This window comes from Exophiala viscosa (assembly GCF_022695815.1).
Source record: "Exophiala viscosa unplaced genomic scaffold EDD37scaffold_15, whole genome shotgun sequence".
Classification (NCBI taxonomy): domain Eukaryota; kingdom Fungi; phylum Ascomycota; class Eurotiomycetes; order Chaetothyriales; family Herpotrichiellaceae; genus Exophiala; species Exophiala viscosa.
In genome coordinates this window covers 57,613-75,744 of record NW_026944367.1, presented here as the reverse complement: position 1 = coordinate 75,744, position 18,132 = coordinate 57,613, and the positions used below count along the sequence as shown (strand labels likewise).

The window sequence follows — 18,132 nt, the reverse complement described above, 5'->3', positions numbered from 1 at the left end:
AGCAAACCCGTGTCGGTGGCTGCGTCGAAGGGTTTAAGTTTGGACGGCCAAATTGGTCTTCGTCGCTGTTGGGCGCTGGATCGACTCTTTCTCACTGGATTGGGATCAAAAGGAACAGAGTTTCCCTGGGACTAAACCCGGGTGGGAGAATCAGCGCCGCAGCGCCGCCTCGTCATTTCTCGTTCTGCTGTGATCGCAAAGTCCCGGGTTAGCGATTTTGCAAGGGCCGGTTTAGCGAAACAGCAGGGATGGTTCACGGGTCTTCTGGGATTTGGTTCACCCAGACAGAAGATGCGAGTGGCCTAAAACAGGAGCATACTGCACTCGATCACAAACCAGTCTTGCAGCCAGAAAAGACGATCTGATCGAAGAAGCCGCCCTATCAATGGACCTGCTTCAACGACTAGTTCGTACCTTTACCTTTTTCTTTGATCCCTTTCGCCGCCCGTATCTTTAGCCGCAACGCACATCTTCCCCCTTCCCAGGGCCACAATTCCCCATCAATGCGGCGCCCACCGCCGGTCAATGCTCGAATGAGAAGACCTGATTCCTGATTTAGGAGGAGCTCCTACGAAATGCCCAGGTCGAAGCGGCGTCCACTTGGATTCAGCTATCCAGTGTCGTCAGAGGAGAACAGGCTTCTGGGTGGTCCCTGCCACAAAGAGCTTGCCAGTGAGCCGATGCACCAGAAATCTTGCACCTTTTTGATGTGGCTTCAACGAGTCAGAATCAGTCTAGCAGAAGCCTGCTAGAGTTTCTCCCTCGACCCTGCAAACCATCATCATCGCCGCACCCACGCACCCTCGTACCCTTTCCAAAGGTCACTTCGCTCCCACCTTTCCCAGAACGAACCGTGCACCGTGCGCATTTGCCCTGTCCCTGCTTCCGAACACCCTCCCTTCACTTTTCGCAAGCGCATCCTCTCAATCAATCTCAACTCAGTTTATCTTCTTATTGTTGCTACCTCTCCCCATCCCTCACGATTTGCAGGGAATCTTACCCGAGGTCTCTCTCTGGCTGCGACCGACACCGCCAACGAACCTTTTCCCAAGCACAAACCACCACATCTGTCGACGTTCAACTCAATATTCGGCATCTGTCTGTGTCACTTCGTACATCGCTGCCAGCATTCCATCCCGTCTGACTTTCTGAGGAGCGCAACATATACACGTACTCCTAGATTGTGATATACTCCAAATCTCCCTCCTCGATTCCTGCGCATCCTTCAGCGATATGCAGTCTTGAATCTGGGTGTGTGCAAGTCGATTGCATCACCGATTCCCATCACAGCACCTCCGACATTTATTGTTTCGCCCTTCAGCAGCGGCGCAGCAACTCTATTTGTCCTCTGAATCTATAATCAATACACATATCTCCCTTTCAACATGGATAGCCAGGGTGGTGGCGCATCGGCGAACAACTCGAGCGACTTTGTGCGCAAGTTATATAAGTATGTCCATCGATGAGACCAATATTCCATATGCAGGCACTGATTTCCTCTTGCAGAATGCTCGAGGACCCCTCATATTCCTCAGTCGTACGTTGGGGCGATGACGGCGACAGTTTCGTCGTCCTCGAGAACGAAAAGTTTACCAAATCGATTCTACCCAAACATTTCAAGCACTCCAATTTTGCCAGTTTCGTCCGTCAATTGAACAAATACGATTTCCACAAGGTCCGACAGAATAATGAGGAGGGTGGACCTTCGACATACGGCAACAATGCCTGGGAATTCCGTCATCCTGAATTCAAAGCGAACAGCAAAGATACGCTCGATAATATCCGACGAAAAGCTCCTGCTCCTCGAAAACCCTCTAGTCTCAGCGAAGAACAAATACCCATTCAGCAGATCGACCTTATGAACCAACAGATCGTAGCGCAAGCGCAACAAATTGAGTCACTTGTTCAAAGTACCAATCAACTTCAGATGAACCACCAAATGGTGGTACAGGAGCTACTTCGTCTTCAAAAGACCGTCCTCAATCACGACCGAGTCATGCAAGATGTGATGACATTCCTACATTCCGTCGATGCAAAGCAGCGAAGGGATAGCAAGGCCATCTTTGCTCCGCAATCCGATCCCGCCCAAACAAGCACGACCCTGACCCCCACCAGTCAAAATATGCCTCAGCAAGACGAGGATGTACCTGCATCGCCTTTACAGCACGCCTCCAAGCTTCTGCACGATCTCAATCCCAACGGTCAGTTCAACATTAACGGTTTGGAGCAGATGAATACAAGCATTGCAACCCCACCCATCACTCAAGATCCTCGGAGTATGCAATATCGAGGTCCCAACTCGGCCACTTCGAGCGGTAGCATGGGTTTCTCGAAGATGAATCCAAATGAGTTGGAAAGTGTGGTCTATCCAATGGGTACCAGTAACGGAATTGATCCCATGTATAGCGAACACATCCACAATATCCCTTATGCATTGCCCTCGAAAGATACTCAGGATCCACGTGCGCAGTTCGCTGAGAGTCGCAAGAAGAGTGGGACAGTCGATCCCGGTTGGAGTCGATCACCAAGGATACTGCTTGTCGAGGATGACCCGACTTGTCGCCAGATTGGCGGCAAATTCCTCTACTCTTTCCAATGCGTTGTGGACTGTGCTTTTGACGGTCTGGAGGCTGTAAGCAAGATGCAAGAAGGCAACAAGTACGACATGGTCCTGATGGACATCATCATGCCAAACCTGGACGGTGTTTCGGCCTGTCACATCATCCGCCAATTCGACAGGACTCCGATCGTTGCAATGACCTCGAACATCCGGTCGGATGACATTCAGATGTATTTCCACCATGGCATGGACGACGTTTTGCCAAAGCCGTTCACTCGAAAGTCACTACTGGACCTGTTAGAAAAGCATCTTATGCATTTGAAAAAGGTTCCACAAAATATGGATGCGCCACTGATGTCGGCTGCTGTTGGCCCTCCCGGCGGACATGCCTCTACAGCACACTCCTCACGAGATGACATGTCAGCTGCAGCCTCTCCGGCAGGCTCGAGTGGCACATGGAACTCTCCTAGTCAGTATTCGGGAGTTTCACCCGTCAACCCAAACATGCATCTATCCGGAATACCGCAACAGCAACACTATATCGATGCGAATGGGAATATTGCCTCCTATCAGGGTGGCCCGCAGACTCCCTTGGGTATGAGACACAACGTCATGCAAAACCAGGCGCACAGACGAGGACAATCCGAGATGTCAGGAGGAGGAGACATGGGAAGTGCTAACAAAAGGCAACGGATATACGCGCCTCAACAGCCCATGGCAGCTCCTATGCGACAATGAAGGACGCTCTGGTATACCCGGGCGTGACCCGTGCAAGACGACGAGAGCTGCTGCACTTGTGCGAAGCAGTGCGGCCATCTTCAGGAAGAGTCGCAATCCGTCCTCCATTATCGCGTGAAAGGATGGCTCACCTGAATTTCCGGCCATATTCTGCAGCAGTCAAGGCGTTGAAACGATGACTTCCTCTCCTACTGTTTGTGTACAAAAGACATCAGCTGGAAGCATTGTGCTACACCTTTGCGGGGACACACAGTGACTTGTTTACGATTTGACGAAGACACGGTTTAAGAAGGATGTTGGGGATACAACTATGATGATACCCGTTTGTGGCTGGAAGCGTCTCACCAAAGATATCGACTTGTAAGAGGTACAAGAAATCTATATCCATTCTGGAATAAGTGAGACGGCTTATCACGGCCTTGCACCTTGGCCACGGAGTTATATCTGGCACAGTGTGATTGAGGGACGAAGAGAGGAGGAATGGTTTGTTGTACAGAAGTCTAGGATGATGTAATATTGTGGTATGTCAAGAGAGGCTGTAGCATGTATCGTGTCGGACATCTTTTCCATACGTGCCTAGAAACGCGTTGTTGCCTTCGATCAGAGCACTGCCTTCATTTCATGACCTTATATTGTTTGCTCGCTCCTGCTATTCCTCATTCATATCATACAGCAGAACCCGACAAGATGGATGTCGTCGGCTGCCCGTAACTAGAACATCTATTTCGCTCGGGAATGAACTCATCCTTTGCAACTTTCGCGCTTATGAGTTCATTTGTACTCAGCCTCCGAACTTCTCTTTCTCTTTCTCCCACTGCTCCGGCGTCAGACACTTGGGAGTCCAAGCATGTATAGCGGCAATCTCTGACTTGAGTGCGTTGTTCACTAGTCGATGTCGGGCAAGAAGTGTCTTTTTCTCAAATTCGGGCGATACGATGATGGCGTTGAAGGCCTGACCACAACCTCCAGACATGTCTTCTATCGACACGTAGGTTGCGCCGATGGTCTGCTTCAACTTCTCGCTGAGCGTTTCGGGCGTGACTCCCGACGACGCTGCGGTCTCCGCTGCGGCGGTATCTGTCTGGGCGGCCATGGGTGTGGACTGGCGAGGTAGAGTTGTGGATATTGATCGTCGTGAAAGACGGCTTATGGTGTTGGTGCAGCGAGCCCTGGGTAGTGATGCTGTTGTTGCGGCGCGGATACTCGTCGATGCTCTCCGGGCGGCCTGCAATGCTATGCGGACGTGCATGGACGATCGCACCGTTTCGGGATCGTTCGAGGTGGTGATTGACTACTGAACAGTGCTCAGGTCTCGTCGGCTGCTCAGATGTGTTGTCGCTCTGCAAAGACTTGCGTGAGATACAATGTTCGGTCGATTGGTTTGAAATCAACTTGGTGACTTTTTTTGGAGAGATGGATATTGGATGATTATTCGAAGCTCCCCAGATCCTTGTCTCCTGCGGGCCATTGCGTCATTTGAAATACTGGAGTTGGAGTTGGAGTTGGCTGGCAATGCCCAAAACCAGCAAATAAACAACGAAACGGCCTGCAAGCTCGGAGCAAAGAAACGTATACAATACTGGTCGCTCTACTACAACATGTGTCTTGTGGCTTTCAATCCAGCCTGACCAGGTCGCCGACCGTCACTGATGCTGCGACAGCTGTTACTTCCCACTCTTTCAAGAACACCGTCTCTACGCAAAAGCACTTTTAAAACGGATACTTCCACCATCCGCAATATGAGCACCTACAATGTCTCCCCATTCACTACAGCAGTGGTGTCGTCCATGCGCCGACTCTACCCCGAAGTACTGGCAGACAAATCCTTCGACAACACTGGTTTCCTCGTACAAGCACCCTTTATACCTTCGCGTCCGCGCAATCGCAATTCCGTCCTGTTGACCGTCGATCTCACTCGTGCCGTCGCAGACGAGGCCATCGAAAACGATCACTCCGTTGTCGTCGCATACCATCCCATCATATTCCGCGGACTCAAGTCCATCACCGCCGACGATTCGCAGCAGCTGTCTATAACGTTACTTCTCGCGCATGGTATCAGCGTGTACTGTCCGCATACCGCGGTCGACACCGTCCCCCATGGCATGGCCGACTGGCTCTGCGACATGGTGACAGGAAAAATGGACGATCCAGAACAAGAAGCACATTCAGCGGCAGCACCACCGTCGCCGCCATCCGAGACCGAAGTCACCACCTCTGAGAGTGAGAAGGATTCAGAGTCTACGAAGCCAACATCGCCATCCGCGGCAGACCAAGACCACGACGACCCCTTCTTCAAGTCCAACGAGACACCCAATGCGAAAAGCACTAAATTGTTTCGCAAAAATGCTCCTCATCTGCACAGAACCTACTCGAAACCCGCATACCCAAGAGCGACCTCCGACTTCTACCCAGCAGTGATATCACATTCTCGCAGCGTGATCACCCCGTCTCCACGTGCAGCGATTGACTCGGCGAACCAATTCGTTGCCTCGGATGCAGCTTACACCACCTCCAACACCGGCGCAGGTAGATTGATCGAGTTCTCCGAGCCGCAACCCCTGACACTCCTGATCACACGTATCGCTCATGCGATAGGCTTGCCGAAAGGCTTTGCCGTGGCGATCCCTCAGGGCCGGACGATCGAGGCCATGAGTATTGCCAGCGTGGCTACATGCCCCGGCAGTGGAAGTGGCGTGGTGCGCGGATGTCGTGCCGACCTGATTTTCACGGGCGAGTTGAGTCACCATGAAGCGCTGGCTGTGACCGAACGAGGCGGGTGTGTGATCAGTCTGTTCCATTCGAATTCGGAGAGAGGTTACCTTTGGGGCGTGATGCGTGAGAAACTTGGAGATGAAGTCACTGAGGAGTGGGCAAGAGTGAGGGATGAAGAAGCGGCTAAGTCTGGGTTGGAGAAAGAGATGAAGGAGATGTTGCAGGACGAAAGTGTTGAGGTAGTGGTTAGTGAGAGGGATAGGGATCCGTATGGGATCGTTGTCCTGGAGGAGACGGCTGTGGAAGGCGTGAGTTTTGCTGAAGAGTGATCGCCCTTGGCTGCGAGAGACGTGTGGGCGCGACATTCTCCAGAGCAAGAGGAAAGAAGAAACTTGAGGACCTTGAGCTGTCGAAAACACTGGTGTGGCCCTACGGCAGGCTTTGCCCAAAGGCTCTGTGTCGACTGATCTTGCAGTGGCCAGACGAACCAGGACAGTAGGTATTCGTCACCCGATCTCTTTGGAGGCAAAACGCTTATTCATGAAGGTTACTTGTCGTCGCATCAGACTATCTTGGTGTCTGGGTTCAAGTTCTCGATTGCACAGGTGGAGCCGATCACTATATCGGGTCAATAGTCTTCAGGAAGTACCAAAGACAATCTGATCGATTTTCGGCCCTGTTGTTGCTGGCTGGAACCAGTCGCAAGCATGACAGCCAGCGGGCGAGGCACTTCCCCACGCTCCGGCGGCGGGCTTTTTGCCTGCTGGGGATTTTCCTGGCTGGTTCGACCGTACCTGACTGGCATGGATGTGTACAAAAGTCAATTTGGCACAGTAGGCTCAGACTCCGAGCTGTCGGACAAGACGCAGGACATGCGATGGCCTGAGGATGGCAGCAGAGTACATAGAGGGTTGGACGATGCCATGGTCGAATTCAGATCGGTTGATGGACGCGAGTTATATGAACTACCCACTGAGGGTCCTCGCCATACACAAAGCAGTGCGCTTTTGGTGACTGGGTCCACCTTTGAGGGGTTCTGGTCTTCCATGCGCAGGTCTCTATTCATCATGGTGCCTATCCGTGCCCCCAAACACCACGCTATGCAAACACAAAACAATATGACACCATGCTATGCTCAAGCCAGCCTATTCTAGTCGAACAGGTGACGCGAAGAGACCGAAGGGCTCAGAAATTAAACAACCACACCTTCGCGCATCGTCTCAAGCGTCTTCTTTCCCACGCCTCTCAGCCTCGTCAAATCAGCCCAGGACGTCAGTGATACCGCGCCTTCTGCACCGTCATCGCTGAGAAACTCGACGATGTTCTCGGCTTTCTTCGTGCCCAAGCCACTCAAAGTCATGATCTTGCTCACGTCGCGCGTGTTGACTATGTCGAGCAGGTGCCGTGTCCGAGGCGTCACGGCACCAGATTCCGCATCCTGTTGTGTCAATGGATCAGGTGAAGAGACTCTCGCTTTCCGCCTCTGCCTTGATTTCTTAGGTCGGACTCGATTAGATGCCTCGTCATCTTCGCTCTCGTGGTATGCAGATGGCTCGTCTTCGTGGTAGCTGGCGTCGACCTCCTCGACCACATGGTTGCGATCGTTAGAGACGTCTGCACTGGGAGGTGCGTCCTCCTCCTTTCTTCTGGCAATCTTCTCTCGCAGCTTCTCGATCTTGCCGACCAGCTTTTCGTTCTCGGGGAAGAAAGGCTGCGCGAGCTGATACATTTTTAGCGCACTGCTGTCCTCACCCCGTGCTTGATGCTGCTTCGCCATTAACAAATAGCTCAACCCCTCTGCACGCTCGCCATCTTGACCTTCGAGTCTCTTCTCAATAGTGTCCAGACGCCGCTGAACCTCTTCCGAGATGGTCTTGGTTGGCGCTATATCTGGCGCGTTCAATGCTCTGGCGGCAAGGATCTCGGACACTTTCTGCTCGACAAGCGATTCGATTGAGGCCTTTGTGATGGCCACTGGTTCTGGTCCGCGACGAATGAAGCTCGGTGTGGGGCGGGCGACCTTGCTTGGCCGACTCGAGCCGATCAAGGACGTATCTGCATTGCGCTTTAGTGGTGATGATTTTCGGGGGATGGCCTTCGTGTGCACAGGTTTGGTGCGATCCGAGTAGACAGCGAAAGCCTTTGGCGGTTTGTCGTTCTTGGTTGCAGCATCGCGGGTGGCAGCGAGGTTGACGTTTATACTGTTTGCAAGTGGCCGCAGCGGTTGGCGTTGCATGGTAGGTCCGCCCAAGGCTGCTCCTGGTACCTGCCGTGGAGGTCCCTTGAACATAGGCTCGTTCTCTACTTCTCGGACCTCAATCTTCTTCGTTCGGTTGGCGAAGTTCAGAGAGCTAAGTGTATCGAGGTGGTATGATTTGACTGGGGCGAGATTCAAGATCATGATCGTGAAGCCGTTGTTCTGCCCCAGGGAGAGTACCCGCGTCATCTTGGACTCTCGGTACGGTATGCGCTGCTGCTTCTTGCTGATAGCCTCAACACATTGTGCTAGGACGAATAGTGATTTGTTGATGCTAGCCGACTCCACCATCCTATCCTTACCGTTGCCTGTGCGACGATTGTCTTCGGATCCAGCAAGGTCAATGGCGCTTGCCGTGGTGACTCTCGTTTCTGTGGGACTTGTGATGGTGACCTTGACGCACAGGATCGCGTGCGACCGGGAGGAATGGGCGTTGAGCTTTGTGGCGCCTGTACTTCTATTGGCATTGGCCTTGTCGTAGAGTACCTCGAAATCTTTGAGCGAACCGCAGGGGACTTCAGTCAATCCCACAACAATAGTTTTGCCGCCTTCAGCTTCTCTGATGGGAAGACCGGTAGGCGTTCGCTTCTCAGGAGCGTCAAATAAGTCGAAAACCCGATCGTTATAAATCTCGTAATAACTCATGCACACCGCGACGGTTGTCTCGCCGTTGGTGCTCTTCTCAATGGCCCGACTTTTTCTGTACACGCCGCTGAGCAGTCGCGGGATCATTCCTCGGTCGACAAGAGATTTCCCACCGCGCATCGTATGTGTCTTTCCAGTACCAGTCGAGCCATATGCGAATATTGTAACATCGTAGCCGAGGAAGAGATGCTTAATCGTAGGTGCAACTGTAGTAGCGCATTAGTTCTACTTTACATCAGGAGCTGCTTTTCCTGTTTACCTTCCTGATCGAACAGCTCCTGCTGCGTCGACTGCTGTTCGTAGACACTGTTGAATTGGAAGCTGTATTCTTCGGCGAAGTTCTTCGGATTTGGTATCTTGACAATGGTTGGATTCCCGTCAGGCCCATCATGGCTGGTCAGAATCTGATCCTTTTCAATTTCCGACCTCAGAAGAGGTCGAATACGCGCAACGACTCTCACACTCATGTTGAAGTTAGTGTATAACTATGGATGGCACGACTTGCCTCTCGAATGAAATCGGACGTTCATCGAAGGGAGTCTGGCGCAGGTCGAGTCGTGGAAAAAGACCGTTGTCAAGGGCAACAGAACTACGGTGGGTTGAGAAAACCACAGAGTCTGACATGTCTATCAACACGTCCTCGAGACCTCCTGTTCCCGATAAGCCTGCACGTTGGGCCTGACTACGGCATTTGACGAGCGATGAAAAGAAGGGCGGAACCTCGATATTGGTGATGTTCTGAACAAACATCATTCAGCTGAGCTACCTCTAAGGAGCCGTCAACGCAGGACAGGGCTACTATGGAGGCGGGACTATCGCAGTCCTGCGCATTCACAATTCCTACCACATCAGGTCATCAGTCTCGAACATCAGTCTAATGCTGAAATCAAAGCCGACTCAAGCCTGGATCTGGGCCGCGAATCCTCGTCGGCAGCCACTTGGCCCAGGCAAGATCGAGCGACCGGAATTCCGTTCTTCAGCCAAACTGGGCGATTGTGTGACAGATCCATAAGTCAATTACCCCATTCGTTGCATGCGACGACAGATTGGACCACTTTTCATACCTGATACTCAGGAAGCATGGTCAGAATCATGCTCCACATGCTGCATCGAAACACGAGGCTCAAGGCACCAGTATACCTGGCCAATGTTATGAGCATTGCACGATCTCGGGGATCTCTACCCTGCTCGTCAATGGCGCAGCACCGGAATCCCGTCCCATACAGCCCCATCAAGATCAGGTGTACGGTGCTGCTGCTGGTATATCTCTGGCTTCATTCCATTTGTCTTCATCCTCATCCTGCACTCGATATTCTCTGTTCTTGCTTGTTGGTTCTGAGCTCATTTTCGGCGACGCACACCCGTCCCGTCAAGCTGCAGATTTCTATTCAAGCTGATTTGACAACCCATAAACGCAACCAACAAGTGCCATCGTTAAGATGTCGTCCGACCCTGATGATACCTTCAAGTTCTATCACTACGATCCCTCGTTGGCTGCCGCCTGTGTTTTTGCTGTGCTTTTCGGATCATCGACCATATGGCACGCGTTCTTGATTGCCAAGTATAGAACTTGGTATTTCATTCCATGCCTCACAGGTGGTATTGTGAGTGATCTTTTATAGTTCCACCTCTCCTGCCCTGACAACACCAACTCCAGCAGACTTCTGCTAACTTCTACGACTGCAGTTCGAGACCGTGGGATATGCAGCACGGGCAATATCGCATGGGCAAGCGCCAGATCCGACTCTCGGTCCCTATGTCATTCAGACCCTCCTTCTTCTCGTCGCTCCGGCACTGTTCGCGGCAAGCATCTACATGATACTAGGCCGCATAATTGTCAGTGTGGACGGCGAATCTTACAGCCTGATCAAAAAGAAGTGGTTGACGAAAAGCTTCGTGGCGGGAGATGTGCTCTCTTTCTTCATCCAGCTTGGTGGTATGCTTGAATGGTTCCATGGACATGCAGGTCCGAACCTTTCGTCGGACATGTTCTAACTTCTTACAGGCGGCGGACTGAGGGCAAGCAGCAAACCGTCAACAGCAAAGACAGGGTCCCACATCGTCTTGACGGGACTCGTCATTCAGATCGTCCTTTTTGGCCTTTTCATCGCCGTCGCGGTGGTTTTCAACCTTCGATTGCGCGCCAGGCCAATCAATACACCCCGTGCCTGTTCTTTACCTTGGGAAAAGTATCTTCGGATACTGTACATTGCCAGCGCGTTCGTCATGCTTCGATCAATTGTGCGCGTGGCAGAATTTATTGAGGGCTTCGAGGGGACGATCATTCGCCATGAGCTGTATCTGTATATCTTCGACGCAGTACCTATGGCAGCAGTGATGGTTGTGTTCAACGTTTGGTATCCGTCGTGCTTCTCGAAGCGGGCAAGAAAAGCTATCATGGTGGAGCAAAGTGCAGACTCAAGCCTTGAGCTCTCGGATATTGAGGGACAAGGAAAGTGAAGGGGAAGAAATGACATGGATGGGATTGGCGTATGTACTGGAGTGATTGGCGAGCCTGTTTCCAGAAGAAGGGGTACTATCTTACTGCTGTTGCTCCTCAGGTTCAAATTGAGTGTTGTCTCTTATTGTTAGTAGGGCTCCTTCGCGTACAACAATATAGCTTTAGCTCTTGACGGGGCTAATTTTCATCAGGCATATCGTACAGCGCTTTTGTCTTGCTGTCGAGGCGTACGCTGTCGTGTCTATGCCTGACTTGGAACTTATGTCGTTGATGTAGTCCTCGTCAGATATGTTGTCACGTGCCGCGCCTGAAAAAATGGTTAGTCCGAAACTGATGCTGCACAGCAACCGGCACGACGCTCCGCATCCGCCCAAAACAACCACAAACTGGCGGCCACATGGTGCTTGGATCGGGCTGCGCTTTCTCGCATCACACTCTGATGAAACGCACACACACTATCCACGTCTGTCCTTCGGGTATCTGCACTTCTCGCAAACCAATCTTATGTCTCAACACCCTGTACAGCACACATCCATTCGTCCCAAAACCACCATGTCGTTCATAGTCGCAGTCTGATAAATCAGTCCCTACCGTCGAAACACAACCCACCTGACCCTACAAGTACCTGCGGCGATCACACTCGGCCCTGTGCTGCACTCTCGCGGAACCCTCGCGAATACATACCGACAGCAAGAAACACGGCGCATCGTCTGCGCGTTGTTTTATAATCCGACATGGCGACGACCGAGGTCTATGTTCGCGAGTCGCGGCGACGGTACTCATGGCCCGAAGTCCAACTCAATCTGTGGATTTTTGTCGTCCTCGCAGGAGCAGCGACAGTGCTGGGGATAAACGCGTGGTTTATATCAGTCCAGAATCAATTAAAAGTTGGAGTGCCATGGTACGCACGGTCCCGTCCCCTAAAGCAGGCGCTTTGATCTCATCCAACAGACAAAACTGACGTGACTTGATTGCAGGTTGTTTACGTTCGCCGTCATAACAGGCGGTCTGACCATTCTGTTCCTCGTCATCATCATGATCCTCGCCGGGCGGCGCATGCTAATACCCAACGGCATCCTGCTCGGCTCTTTCATTCTCTTCGTTCTATGGGTCACGGTGCTGATAGAGACCGCGATCCAATTGTACGGCAACGGGAATGTCAATAGCAATTGCAACACATATGTCAACAACCAGGAATACACGGGCGTTTCGATAGAGACGTTGGCCTGGTTGACGCAGAGCAACATCTGTTCGTGTTGGAAGGCCTCATTCGCCTGGTCCATCATTCTAGCAGTATTATTTCTGTGGATGATGATACTGTCGTGGCAGGTCCAGCAATCTGATGACTAAAAAGGGGGAGGACGAAAAACGTTGTTGCAATTTCTTTTCCTATGTCACTCAACAAGCGATAATGAGATATTTTCAGCATATACGGGTTCGAAACGGTTTTGATGCATGTCATGGGTCAACGAGGATTGTTCCTCTACTCTACGATATATGCGCATATTTGGCATGGAGTTGTTTCAAGCGTGGCGAGATTCTGGATCCCATTTTCTAAAGTCCAGCTATAGAAGTAACATCTCTATGTTCTTCAATATATACTTTTTGGACTTGAAAGGTTCTTACATGAATTCATTGTCTTGTTCCTACCGAGATGCTGCTCATGCTTTGATGAACTCAGCGATGCGACTGTTCATGAACTCGATATCTTTAGGATTGGCACCACCACCAGCAGTATGACCCCAAGTGGACTCGATGACTGCCAGTGTCCCATGTTTCAGATGCTTCATTTCGATCTCGGAATCCTCGGGCGGGAAGTACTGATCCGTCCGACATGGCATGACCAACATTTTAGCTTTGATGCTTCCCAGTGCCTTGACATATAAGTCATCGTCTGGGACATCACCACCAAGCTGGCTCAATTTCACCTCGGACTGGCCGGGGATCACCAAGCCGATATCGCCCATCTGCCACATGCGCGCGAGGACGAGCAAGTCATCCGCATCCCACGCCATATATCCTTCCTCCCTCTTCTTCATCCACTCCTCTATGGTCTCCGAGCTGAGCATTCCGGCATTCTTGAATTCGCGATTGCGGAACCAGCCCGTGCTAGTCAACCAAGCCGCATAACCGCGTGCGAAAGCCCGTAAACCATGCTTGGGAGTAAGCTCTTTCAACTTTGCCCCCACATCCTCGCCGCGAGCCAGTTTGTCCTTCATGGCCTGCCACGCAATGTAGTCGATGGAGTTGATCAACCCGGCTATGGGCCCTTCGAGGAAGGCATAGTTGTGCAAGCTTGTCCGGGCGGACGAGCAGATGGCCACGCTGCGCTTTACAAAGTCTGGATACATGGATGCCCAGTGGTAAGCTTGCTGGCCGCCCATGCTGAAGCCAACGACGGCTTCGAGTTCGGACACCTTCAGGTGGGTCGTCAGCAGTTGGTGCTGGGCGTGTATGACGTCTTGATAGCGTAACTCGCCTGGTAGTGGGAAAAACTTCTTGTTGGATGGGGAGGAGCTCTCGCCGTTGCCCAGCATGGCGACGACGACCACATGGTACGGCGCCAGGGCGTCATATGGAGCACTGGTGAAGCTCAAGGTCGTGTTGATGAAGCCGGCATAGCATGTGGGGATAAGCACGACGCCCGCTGTCGATGAAGCATTGTAACTTCGGTAGGCTACACGGACATCGTGCAGAGTACTTCCATTGGAGAAGGAGAAATCGGGAATGTCGTAGTACTCGACGCCTTCCACGTTGGGAGGTGGCATGGTCGATGTCGTTGATGTTCTGGTCGTTCTTCGGTCGCACGCTCAACCCCAGCAAGACATGCGATTCTTGTCGATCGAACTGACACTTCTCAGCAGTTCTATACGAAGTAGCTCAATTCGCTGGAAGGTCTCTGCTAGTCTGAAATTATCAAACTCGATGCTCATCGACCTCACTCTTGGTGGCTGTGGAATTGTGGAGGATATAATGACTTATACGGACTTGCCCGCAATCGTCATGACTATCGATTCGCGGATTTATATTCGAGCCCGGAACAGGAAGCTACAAAGCCAACAACAGCTGCAACTCGCCACGAGTGTGGCACCCTCATCAATTCGTCCAGCGTCCATAGTCTGATCCGGGTTCGATATAGGCACGACTGACTAGGAGATAAAGGTATGTTCAGATGGCGTGCACATCTACCTTACAGGCTGGCATTCCAGAAGATATTGACGGCAGCGACTCGGGCTTCGATCTGATCTCTCTATGCTTTCAGGATGGATGGCTTTCCAGTGTCATATTCTGGTAGTAGAGCATGGCGAACAAGACCAAGGAGGGTCGATCCCAGCATTGTGATATTGCTCAGTCGTTGGGCTGCATCTCTTCACGGGATGGTTCTAGGGATGGCCGAATTTGAAGTCACAGAGAAAAACGATCGTTATGATGTCAGTTCAAACAAGCGAGGTCGCGACTGGTTGGGAGGAGGCAAGAGATGCGCTGCTGAATCAACTCGAGGTTGTTACAAGATTGATTACCATGCTTCTGGTTCGAGACAGCAACGTCATTTTCGACACCCCTACTTCTTGTCAGCACCGTGTTCAATAGTTTGTTCACCGCTGATCAGAAACGGCTGCACCGCCAGGCGTCGCAAAACGTAGCCTTGTTGTCATAGGATAGGCTGGGTGGGGGTTTCAGCCTTGCTATAACAGCTGAAAGCTTGACATATCCCAGTCATGTATCATGCCGTGAGCCAGCAGAGGATTTGCAAACGTAGTAATGTCTGTCGCCTACAACGTAGCACCTGGGTTGTCGCCGCAAGCCTCTCGACAAGGCGAACGACCGGCATGAGGCTCTCAGAACAAGGGAAGTTGATGTCTGACCACGGTACGCTCACTTAGTCCCTAGCAGGCCGCGCAACGGACGATTTGATTTTGGAGGGACAGAAATGCGTGGAGGATGGGTGTAGAGGCACCATCCTAGTAGCTGCGGACCGAAACGTCTCTGTCTCGAGAAGTAAGGAACCCCAGGACGATCTCAAAAGTTGAATGTTAGTGGTAGCGAACAAGTTGGCAAAGTGAGGCAAGAATTACAAGGAGTCGCAGCAATAGAAACCGAGGAAGCTGACTGCTTAAAGTCGAGCTTGACAAGGTGTGCCCCTTGTTTTGGCTGGGACGGCACGCTTCGGCTCGCCCATACCACAGTTAAGCCAACCCCACCTGCCCACCTAAAGACTGCGACCCGAAGCAAGCTGAAGAGTCAGAAGACTCCAAGGCCATGGCTTGCAGCTTCCCGCGCCCCGGCCTGCAAAATTCCAGCTGTCAGGGCAGCGGAATGCCCCCCAAGAAAAAGTTAACCACCTCGTGACAATCCAGCGACGCCATCCCTATTGCGCCTTCTGCCTTCCCTTGCTAAGTACCACATTTGAACTTGCTGAACGAAGATTCTGAAGTATATATCACTCTATGCAGAGCACGCCACTCACGCACGAAATTACCTTCGCGTCGCGAGCACAAATCCTCCTGCCGCATATTGGGGAGAGTGAGTGGTTATATCAAATCTGGCATTTGAGATCTGTTGACCGCTTCGTGCGAGGTTATTCTCATTGACGTTACATTTTGTTTCCATGCCTCGCTAAAGTCCGTTGCCTTCTGGGGGCACCATTGGCGTTACTGCCCTGTCATACACACTTCAGTCTGTTTATATTATTGCACAAATACGACAAAACATCTTCCAAACTTCGGATAAAATTTACCAGCCGAAATCTCACGCTCCGGTTGACCTCAGAACACGATCGGTTTCCGAGGCAATCATGGACAAATCGCCTTCCCCATGTTGTCTTTGTCCATCTTGACCTTTCCATTCACCAGATATTCCACCTCGAGGCTTCGGAACACTATCGCTGTCGGGTACCACGAGGCGGCCTATGCGCAACCATTATCCACTAGAGCCTTGAATGATCTTCCACACTAATCCACTCCTTACCCGGCTATAACCCACAGCAAGACGAACTAGATACGAGTCTGTGGACTCTTTCTAGGACGCATCTGATCCTTTAGTATCTCTAACCCCCCAGACTGCTACAAACTTCAATTTTGCCCAACTCATTCGCCCCTCCGAAAGTTAAACCCCACCAGGGCCACAACCGGGCCCTGGACCGCCAACCTGCATTGTGTGTCCTGCAAAACGAGCGCCTCCCGTGCTGGCACAAGCCTTGTGGTCTGTAACCTCTTCTCAGATGCTTGCTTGACCGTTGCGCGACCAGGCTTGGTTGACGGGAACGGCTCTTTGGTGACGCTCGCACGGGAGTACATCAAAAGGACAGTATTTCGGTTCCAGCCGAAGTTTCTGTTCAAGCTTCATCTGCAATGCCCCCAATGGCGGACGCTCTTTCCCAGCTTCCTGGCAGACATACTGTGCAGGAGTTTGATAGGCTGTATGGAACTTTTAGGAGGTCAGCCATATCAAATATGTTCTCTTCTTATAAATCGCTGACGGGTCTTTCCAGTGGTCAATACATGTTGCCGCACGACGAGAAAGAAGCCGAAAGGCTGGATATGATGAACACCATGATCAGAGTATCTCGGCCCGCGGGTCCCACGAGGCTGACTCTTGTTCCAATGGAGTCTCTCAAAAGGCCGGCCTCAGCGCTTAGTGAGAGAGTACGAATTCTCGACTTGGGCTGCGGCACAGGTGTGTGGATGAACGAACTGGCTCAACAACTGCCTGATGCCGAATTTGTCGGCGTCGATATTCACTACCAAGGGCCTTCTTCTTTGCTTCCCAATGTTGGTATCCGAGCCCCGTGGGATTATGAGGGACCATGGGCTTTGGGTGAAAGGTCTTGGGACATGATCCATCTCCAAATGGGACTAGGCAGCGTCTCTGACTGGCTCGGACTCTTTCGCAAGGTGCTTCGGCACCTGGTTCCTGGCAAGGGATACTTTGAGTCTGTCGAAATTGATTTTCAGCCGAGATGTGACGATGGCACGTTGAAGCCCGGCAAACTGACCGATTGGTGGGATCTGTATATCAAAGGATCGTACGAAGCCTTCAATCGTCGTCTACACTATGAACCCACAACAGGTGAAATGCTCAAAGCCGCGGGATTTGAGGAGAAGGATATTTTCCATACGGTTTATAAGATCCCCCTGAACGACTGGTCCAAGACGAACCGAGAGGCTGGCGCATGGTGGCAGATTTGCATGTCACCCGGGGTCAATGAAACGGGAGGCTTTGGTCTCGAGGCCATGAGTCTGGCTCCTCTGTGCAAGTTTTCCAACTGGCCGCCCGAACATGTCAAGCGATTGTGCGCTGAAGCTTTCGCTCAAGCCGCAGATCCCAATGTGCACGCCTACAACGAGCTGCACGTATGGACAGCAAGAGCACCTAGCCTAAACGACGGCTGAAAAACAATGCATTGGGAGGTTATTTGAGTTATCCTTGTTCTGAACTTTGGTCCGCACCATCAAACCGCAATCATGCAGTTCTCATCACTCCGCCAAATGCTTTCCGAAATCTTAGGATTCTGGAGCAGGCGGCCAGGAGACGAAACCCGAGATGGGCAACAATCAGGATATTTCGGGGCCATCCTGGGATCACTACGAGGAAGAGAACAACGACAGGCGTAATATTGTCGCCTCATGGGATGCCATGGTCCGTTATGAAAGAAAGGCGCTGTTGGGAACGGGAAAGCACGACAGGTGCTGCTTACTCTCAGCCCGATCCTATGATTCGACCGACGGGGCGATAACAACCTGATGCGATGCTAAGTGC

General features: G+C 51.8%; 8 protein-coding genes across 8 annotated transcripts; 5 read left to right on the top strand and 3 right to left on the bottom strand.

Moving 5' to 3' along the window:
* Window positions 1-1,507: 1,507 nt before the first annotated feature.
* On the top strand, window positions 1,508-3,298 carry EDD37DRAFT_613474 (two-component system, unclassified family, response regulator; the record flags this gene model as incomplete). Its single annotated transcript, XM_062815453.1, has 1 exon — window positions 1,508-3,298. One exon carries the CDS (start codon window positions 1,508-1,510, stop codon window positions 3,296-3,298), a length of 1,791 nt encoding a protein of 596 aa, XP_062665648.1.
* A 509-nt stretch (window positions 3,299-3,807) lies between these two features.
* On the bottom strand, window positions 3,808-4,740 carry EDD37DRAFT_642154 (bola domain protein). Its single transcript, XM_062817347.1, has one exon. The coding sequence runs from the start codon at window positions 4,545-4,547 to the stop codon at window positions 4,080-4,082; it is 468 nt and encodes a 155-aa protein (XP_062665647.1). The 5' UTR covers window positions 4,548-4,740; the 3' UTR covers window positions 3,808-4,079.
* A 297-nt stretch (window positions 4,741-5,037) lies between these two features.
* On the top strand, window positions 5,038-6,339 carry EDD37DRAFT_654323 (GTP cyclohydrolase 1 type 2/Nif3; the record flags this gene model as incomplete). Its single annotated transcript, XM_062818671.1, has 1 exon — window positions 5,038-6,339. One exon carries the CDS (start codon window positions 5,038-5,040, stop codon window positions 6,337-6,339), a length of 1,302 nt encoding a protein of 433 aa, XP_062665646.1.
* Window positions 6,340-7,202: 863 nt separating this feature from the next.
* Window positions 7,203-9,379, bottom strand: EDD37DRAFT_660009 (kinesin family member 22; the record flags this gene model as incomplete). Its single annotated transcript, XM_062819078.1, has 2 exons — window positions 7,203-9,118; window positions 9,172-9,379. 2 exons carry the CDS (start codon window positions 9,377-9,379, stop codon window positions 7,203-7,205), a joined length of 2,124 nt encoding a protein of 707 aa, XP_062665645.1.
* Window positions 9,380-10,351: 972 nt separating this feature from the next.
* Window positions 10,352-11,372, top strand: EDD37DRAFT_613470 (RTA1 like protein-domain-containing protein; the record flags this gene model as incomplete). Its single annotated transcript, XM_062815452.1, has 3 exons — window positions 10,352-10,516; window positions 10,599-10,878; window positions 10,918-11,372. 3 exons carry the CDS (start codon window positions 10,352-10,354, stop codon window positions 11,370-11,372), a joined length of 900 nt encoding a protein of 299 aa, XP_062665644.1.
* A 656-nt stretch (window positions 11,373-12,028) lies between these two features.
* EDD37DRAFT_190384 (uncharacterized protein) lies at window positions 12,029-12,972 on the top strand. The gene is made up of 2 exons (XM_062810085.1): window positions 12,029-12,274; window positions 12,351-12,972. Exons 1-2 carry the CDS (start codon window positions 12,108-12,110, stop codon window positions 12,721-12,723), a joined length of 540 nt encoding a protein of 179 aa, XP_062665643.1. The 5' UTR covers window positions 12,029-12,107; the 3' UTR covers window positions 12,724-12,972.
* On the bottom strand, window positions 12,968-14,354 carry EDD37DRAFT_642145 (homoserine O-acetyltransferase). The gene has a single exon (XM_062817346.1). The coding sequence runs from the start codon at window positions 14,139-14,141 to the stop codon at window positions 13,035-13,037; it is 1,107 nt and encodes a 368-aa protein (XP_062665642.1). The 5' UTR covers window positions 14,142-14,354; the 3' UTR covers window positions 12,968-13,034.
* Window positions 14,355-16,826: 2,472 nt separating this feature from the next.
* Window positions 16,827-17,765, top strand: EDD37DRAFT_654318 (S-adenosyl-L-methionine-dependent methyltransferase; the record flags this gene model as incomplete). Its single annotated transcript, XM_062818670.1, has 1 exon — window positions 16,827-17,765. The coding sequence occupies one exon, from the start codon at window positions 16,827-16,829 to the stop codon at window positions 17,763-17,765; it is 939 nt and encodes a 312-aa protein (XP_062665641.1).
* Between the last annotated feature and the right edge of the window lie 367 nt (window positions 17,766-18,132).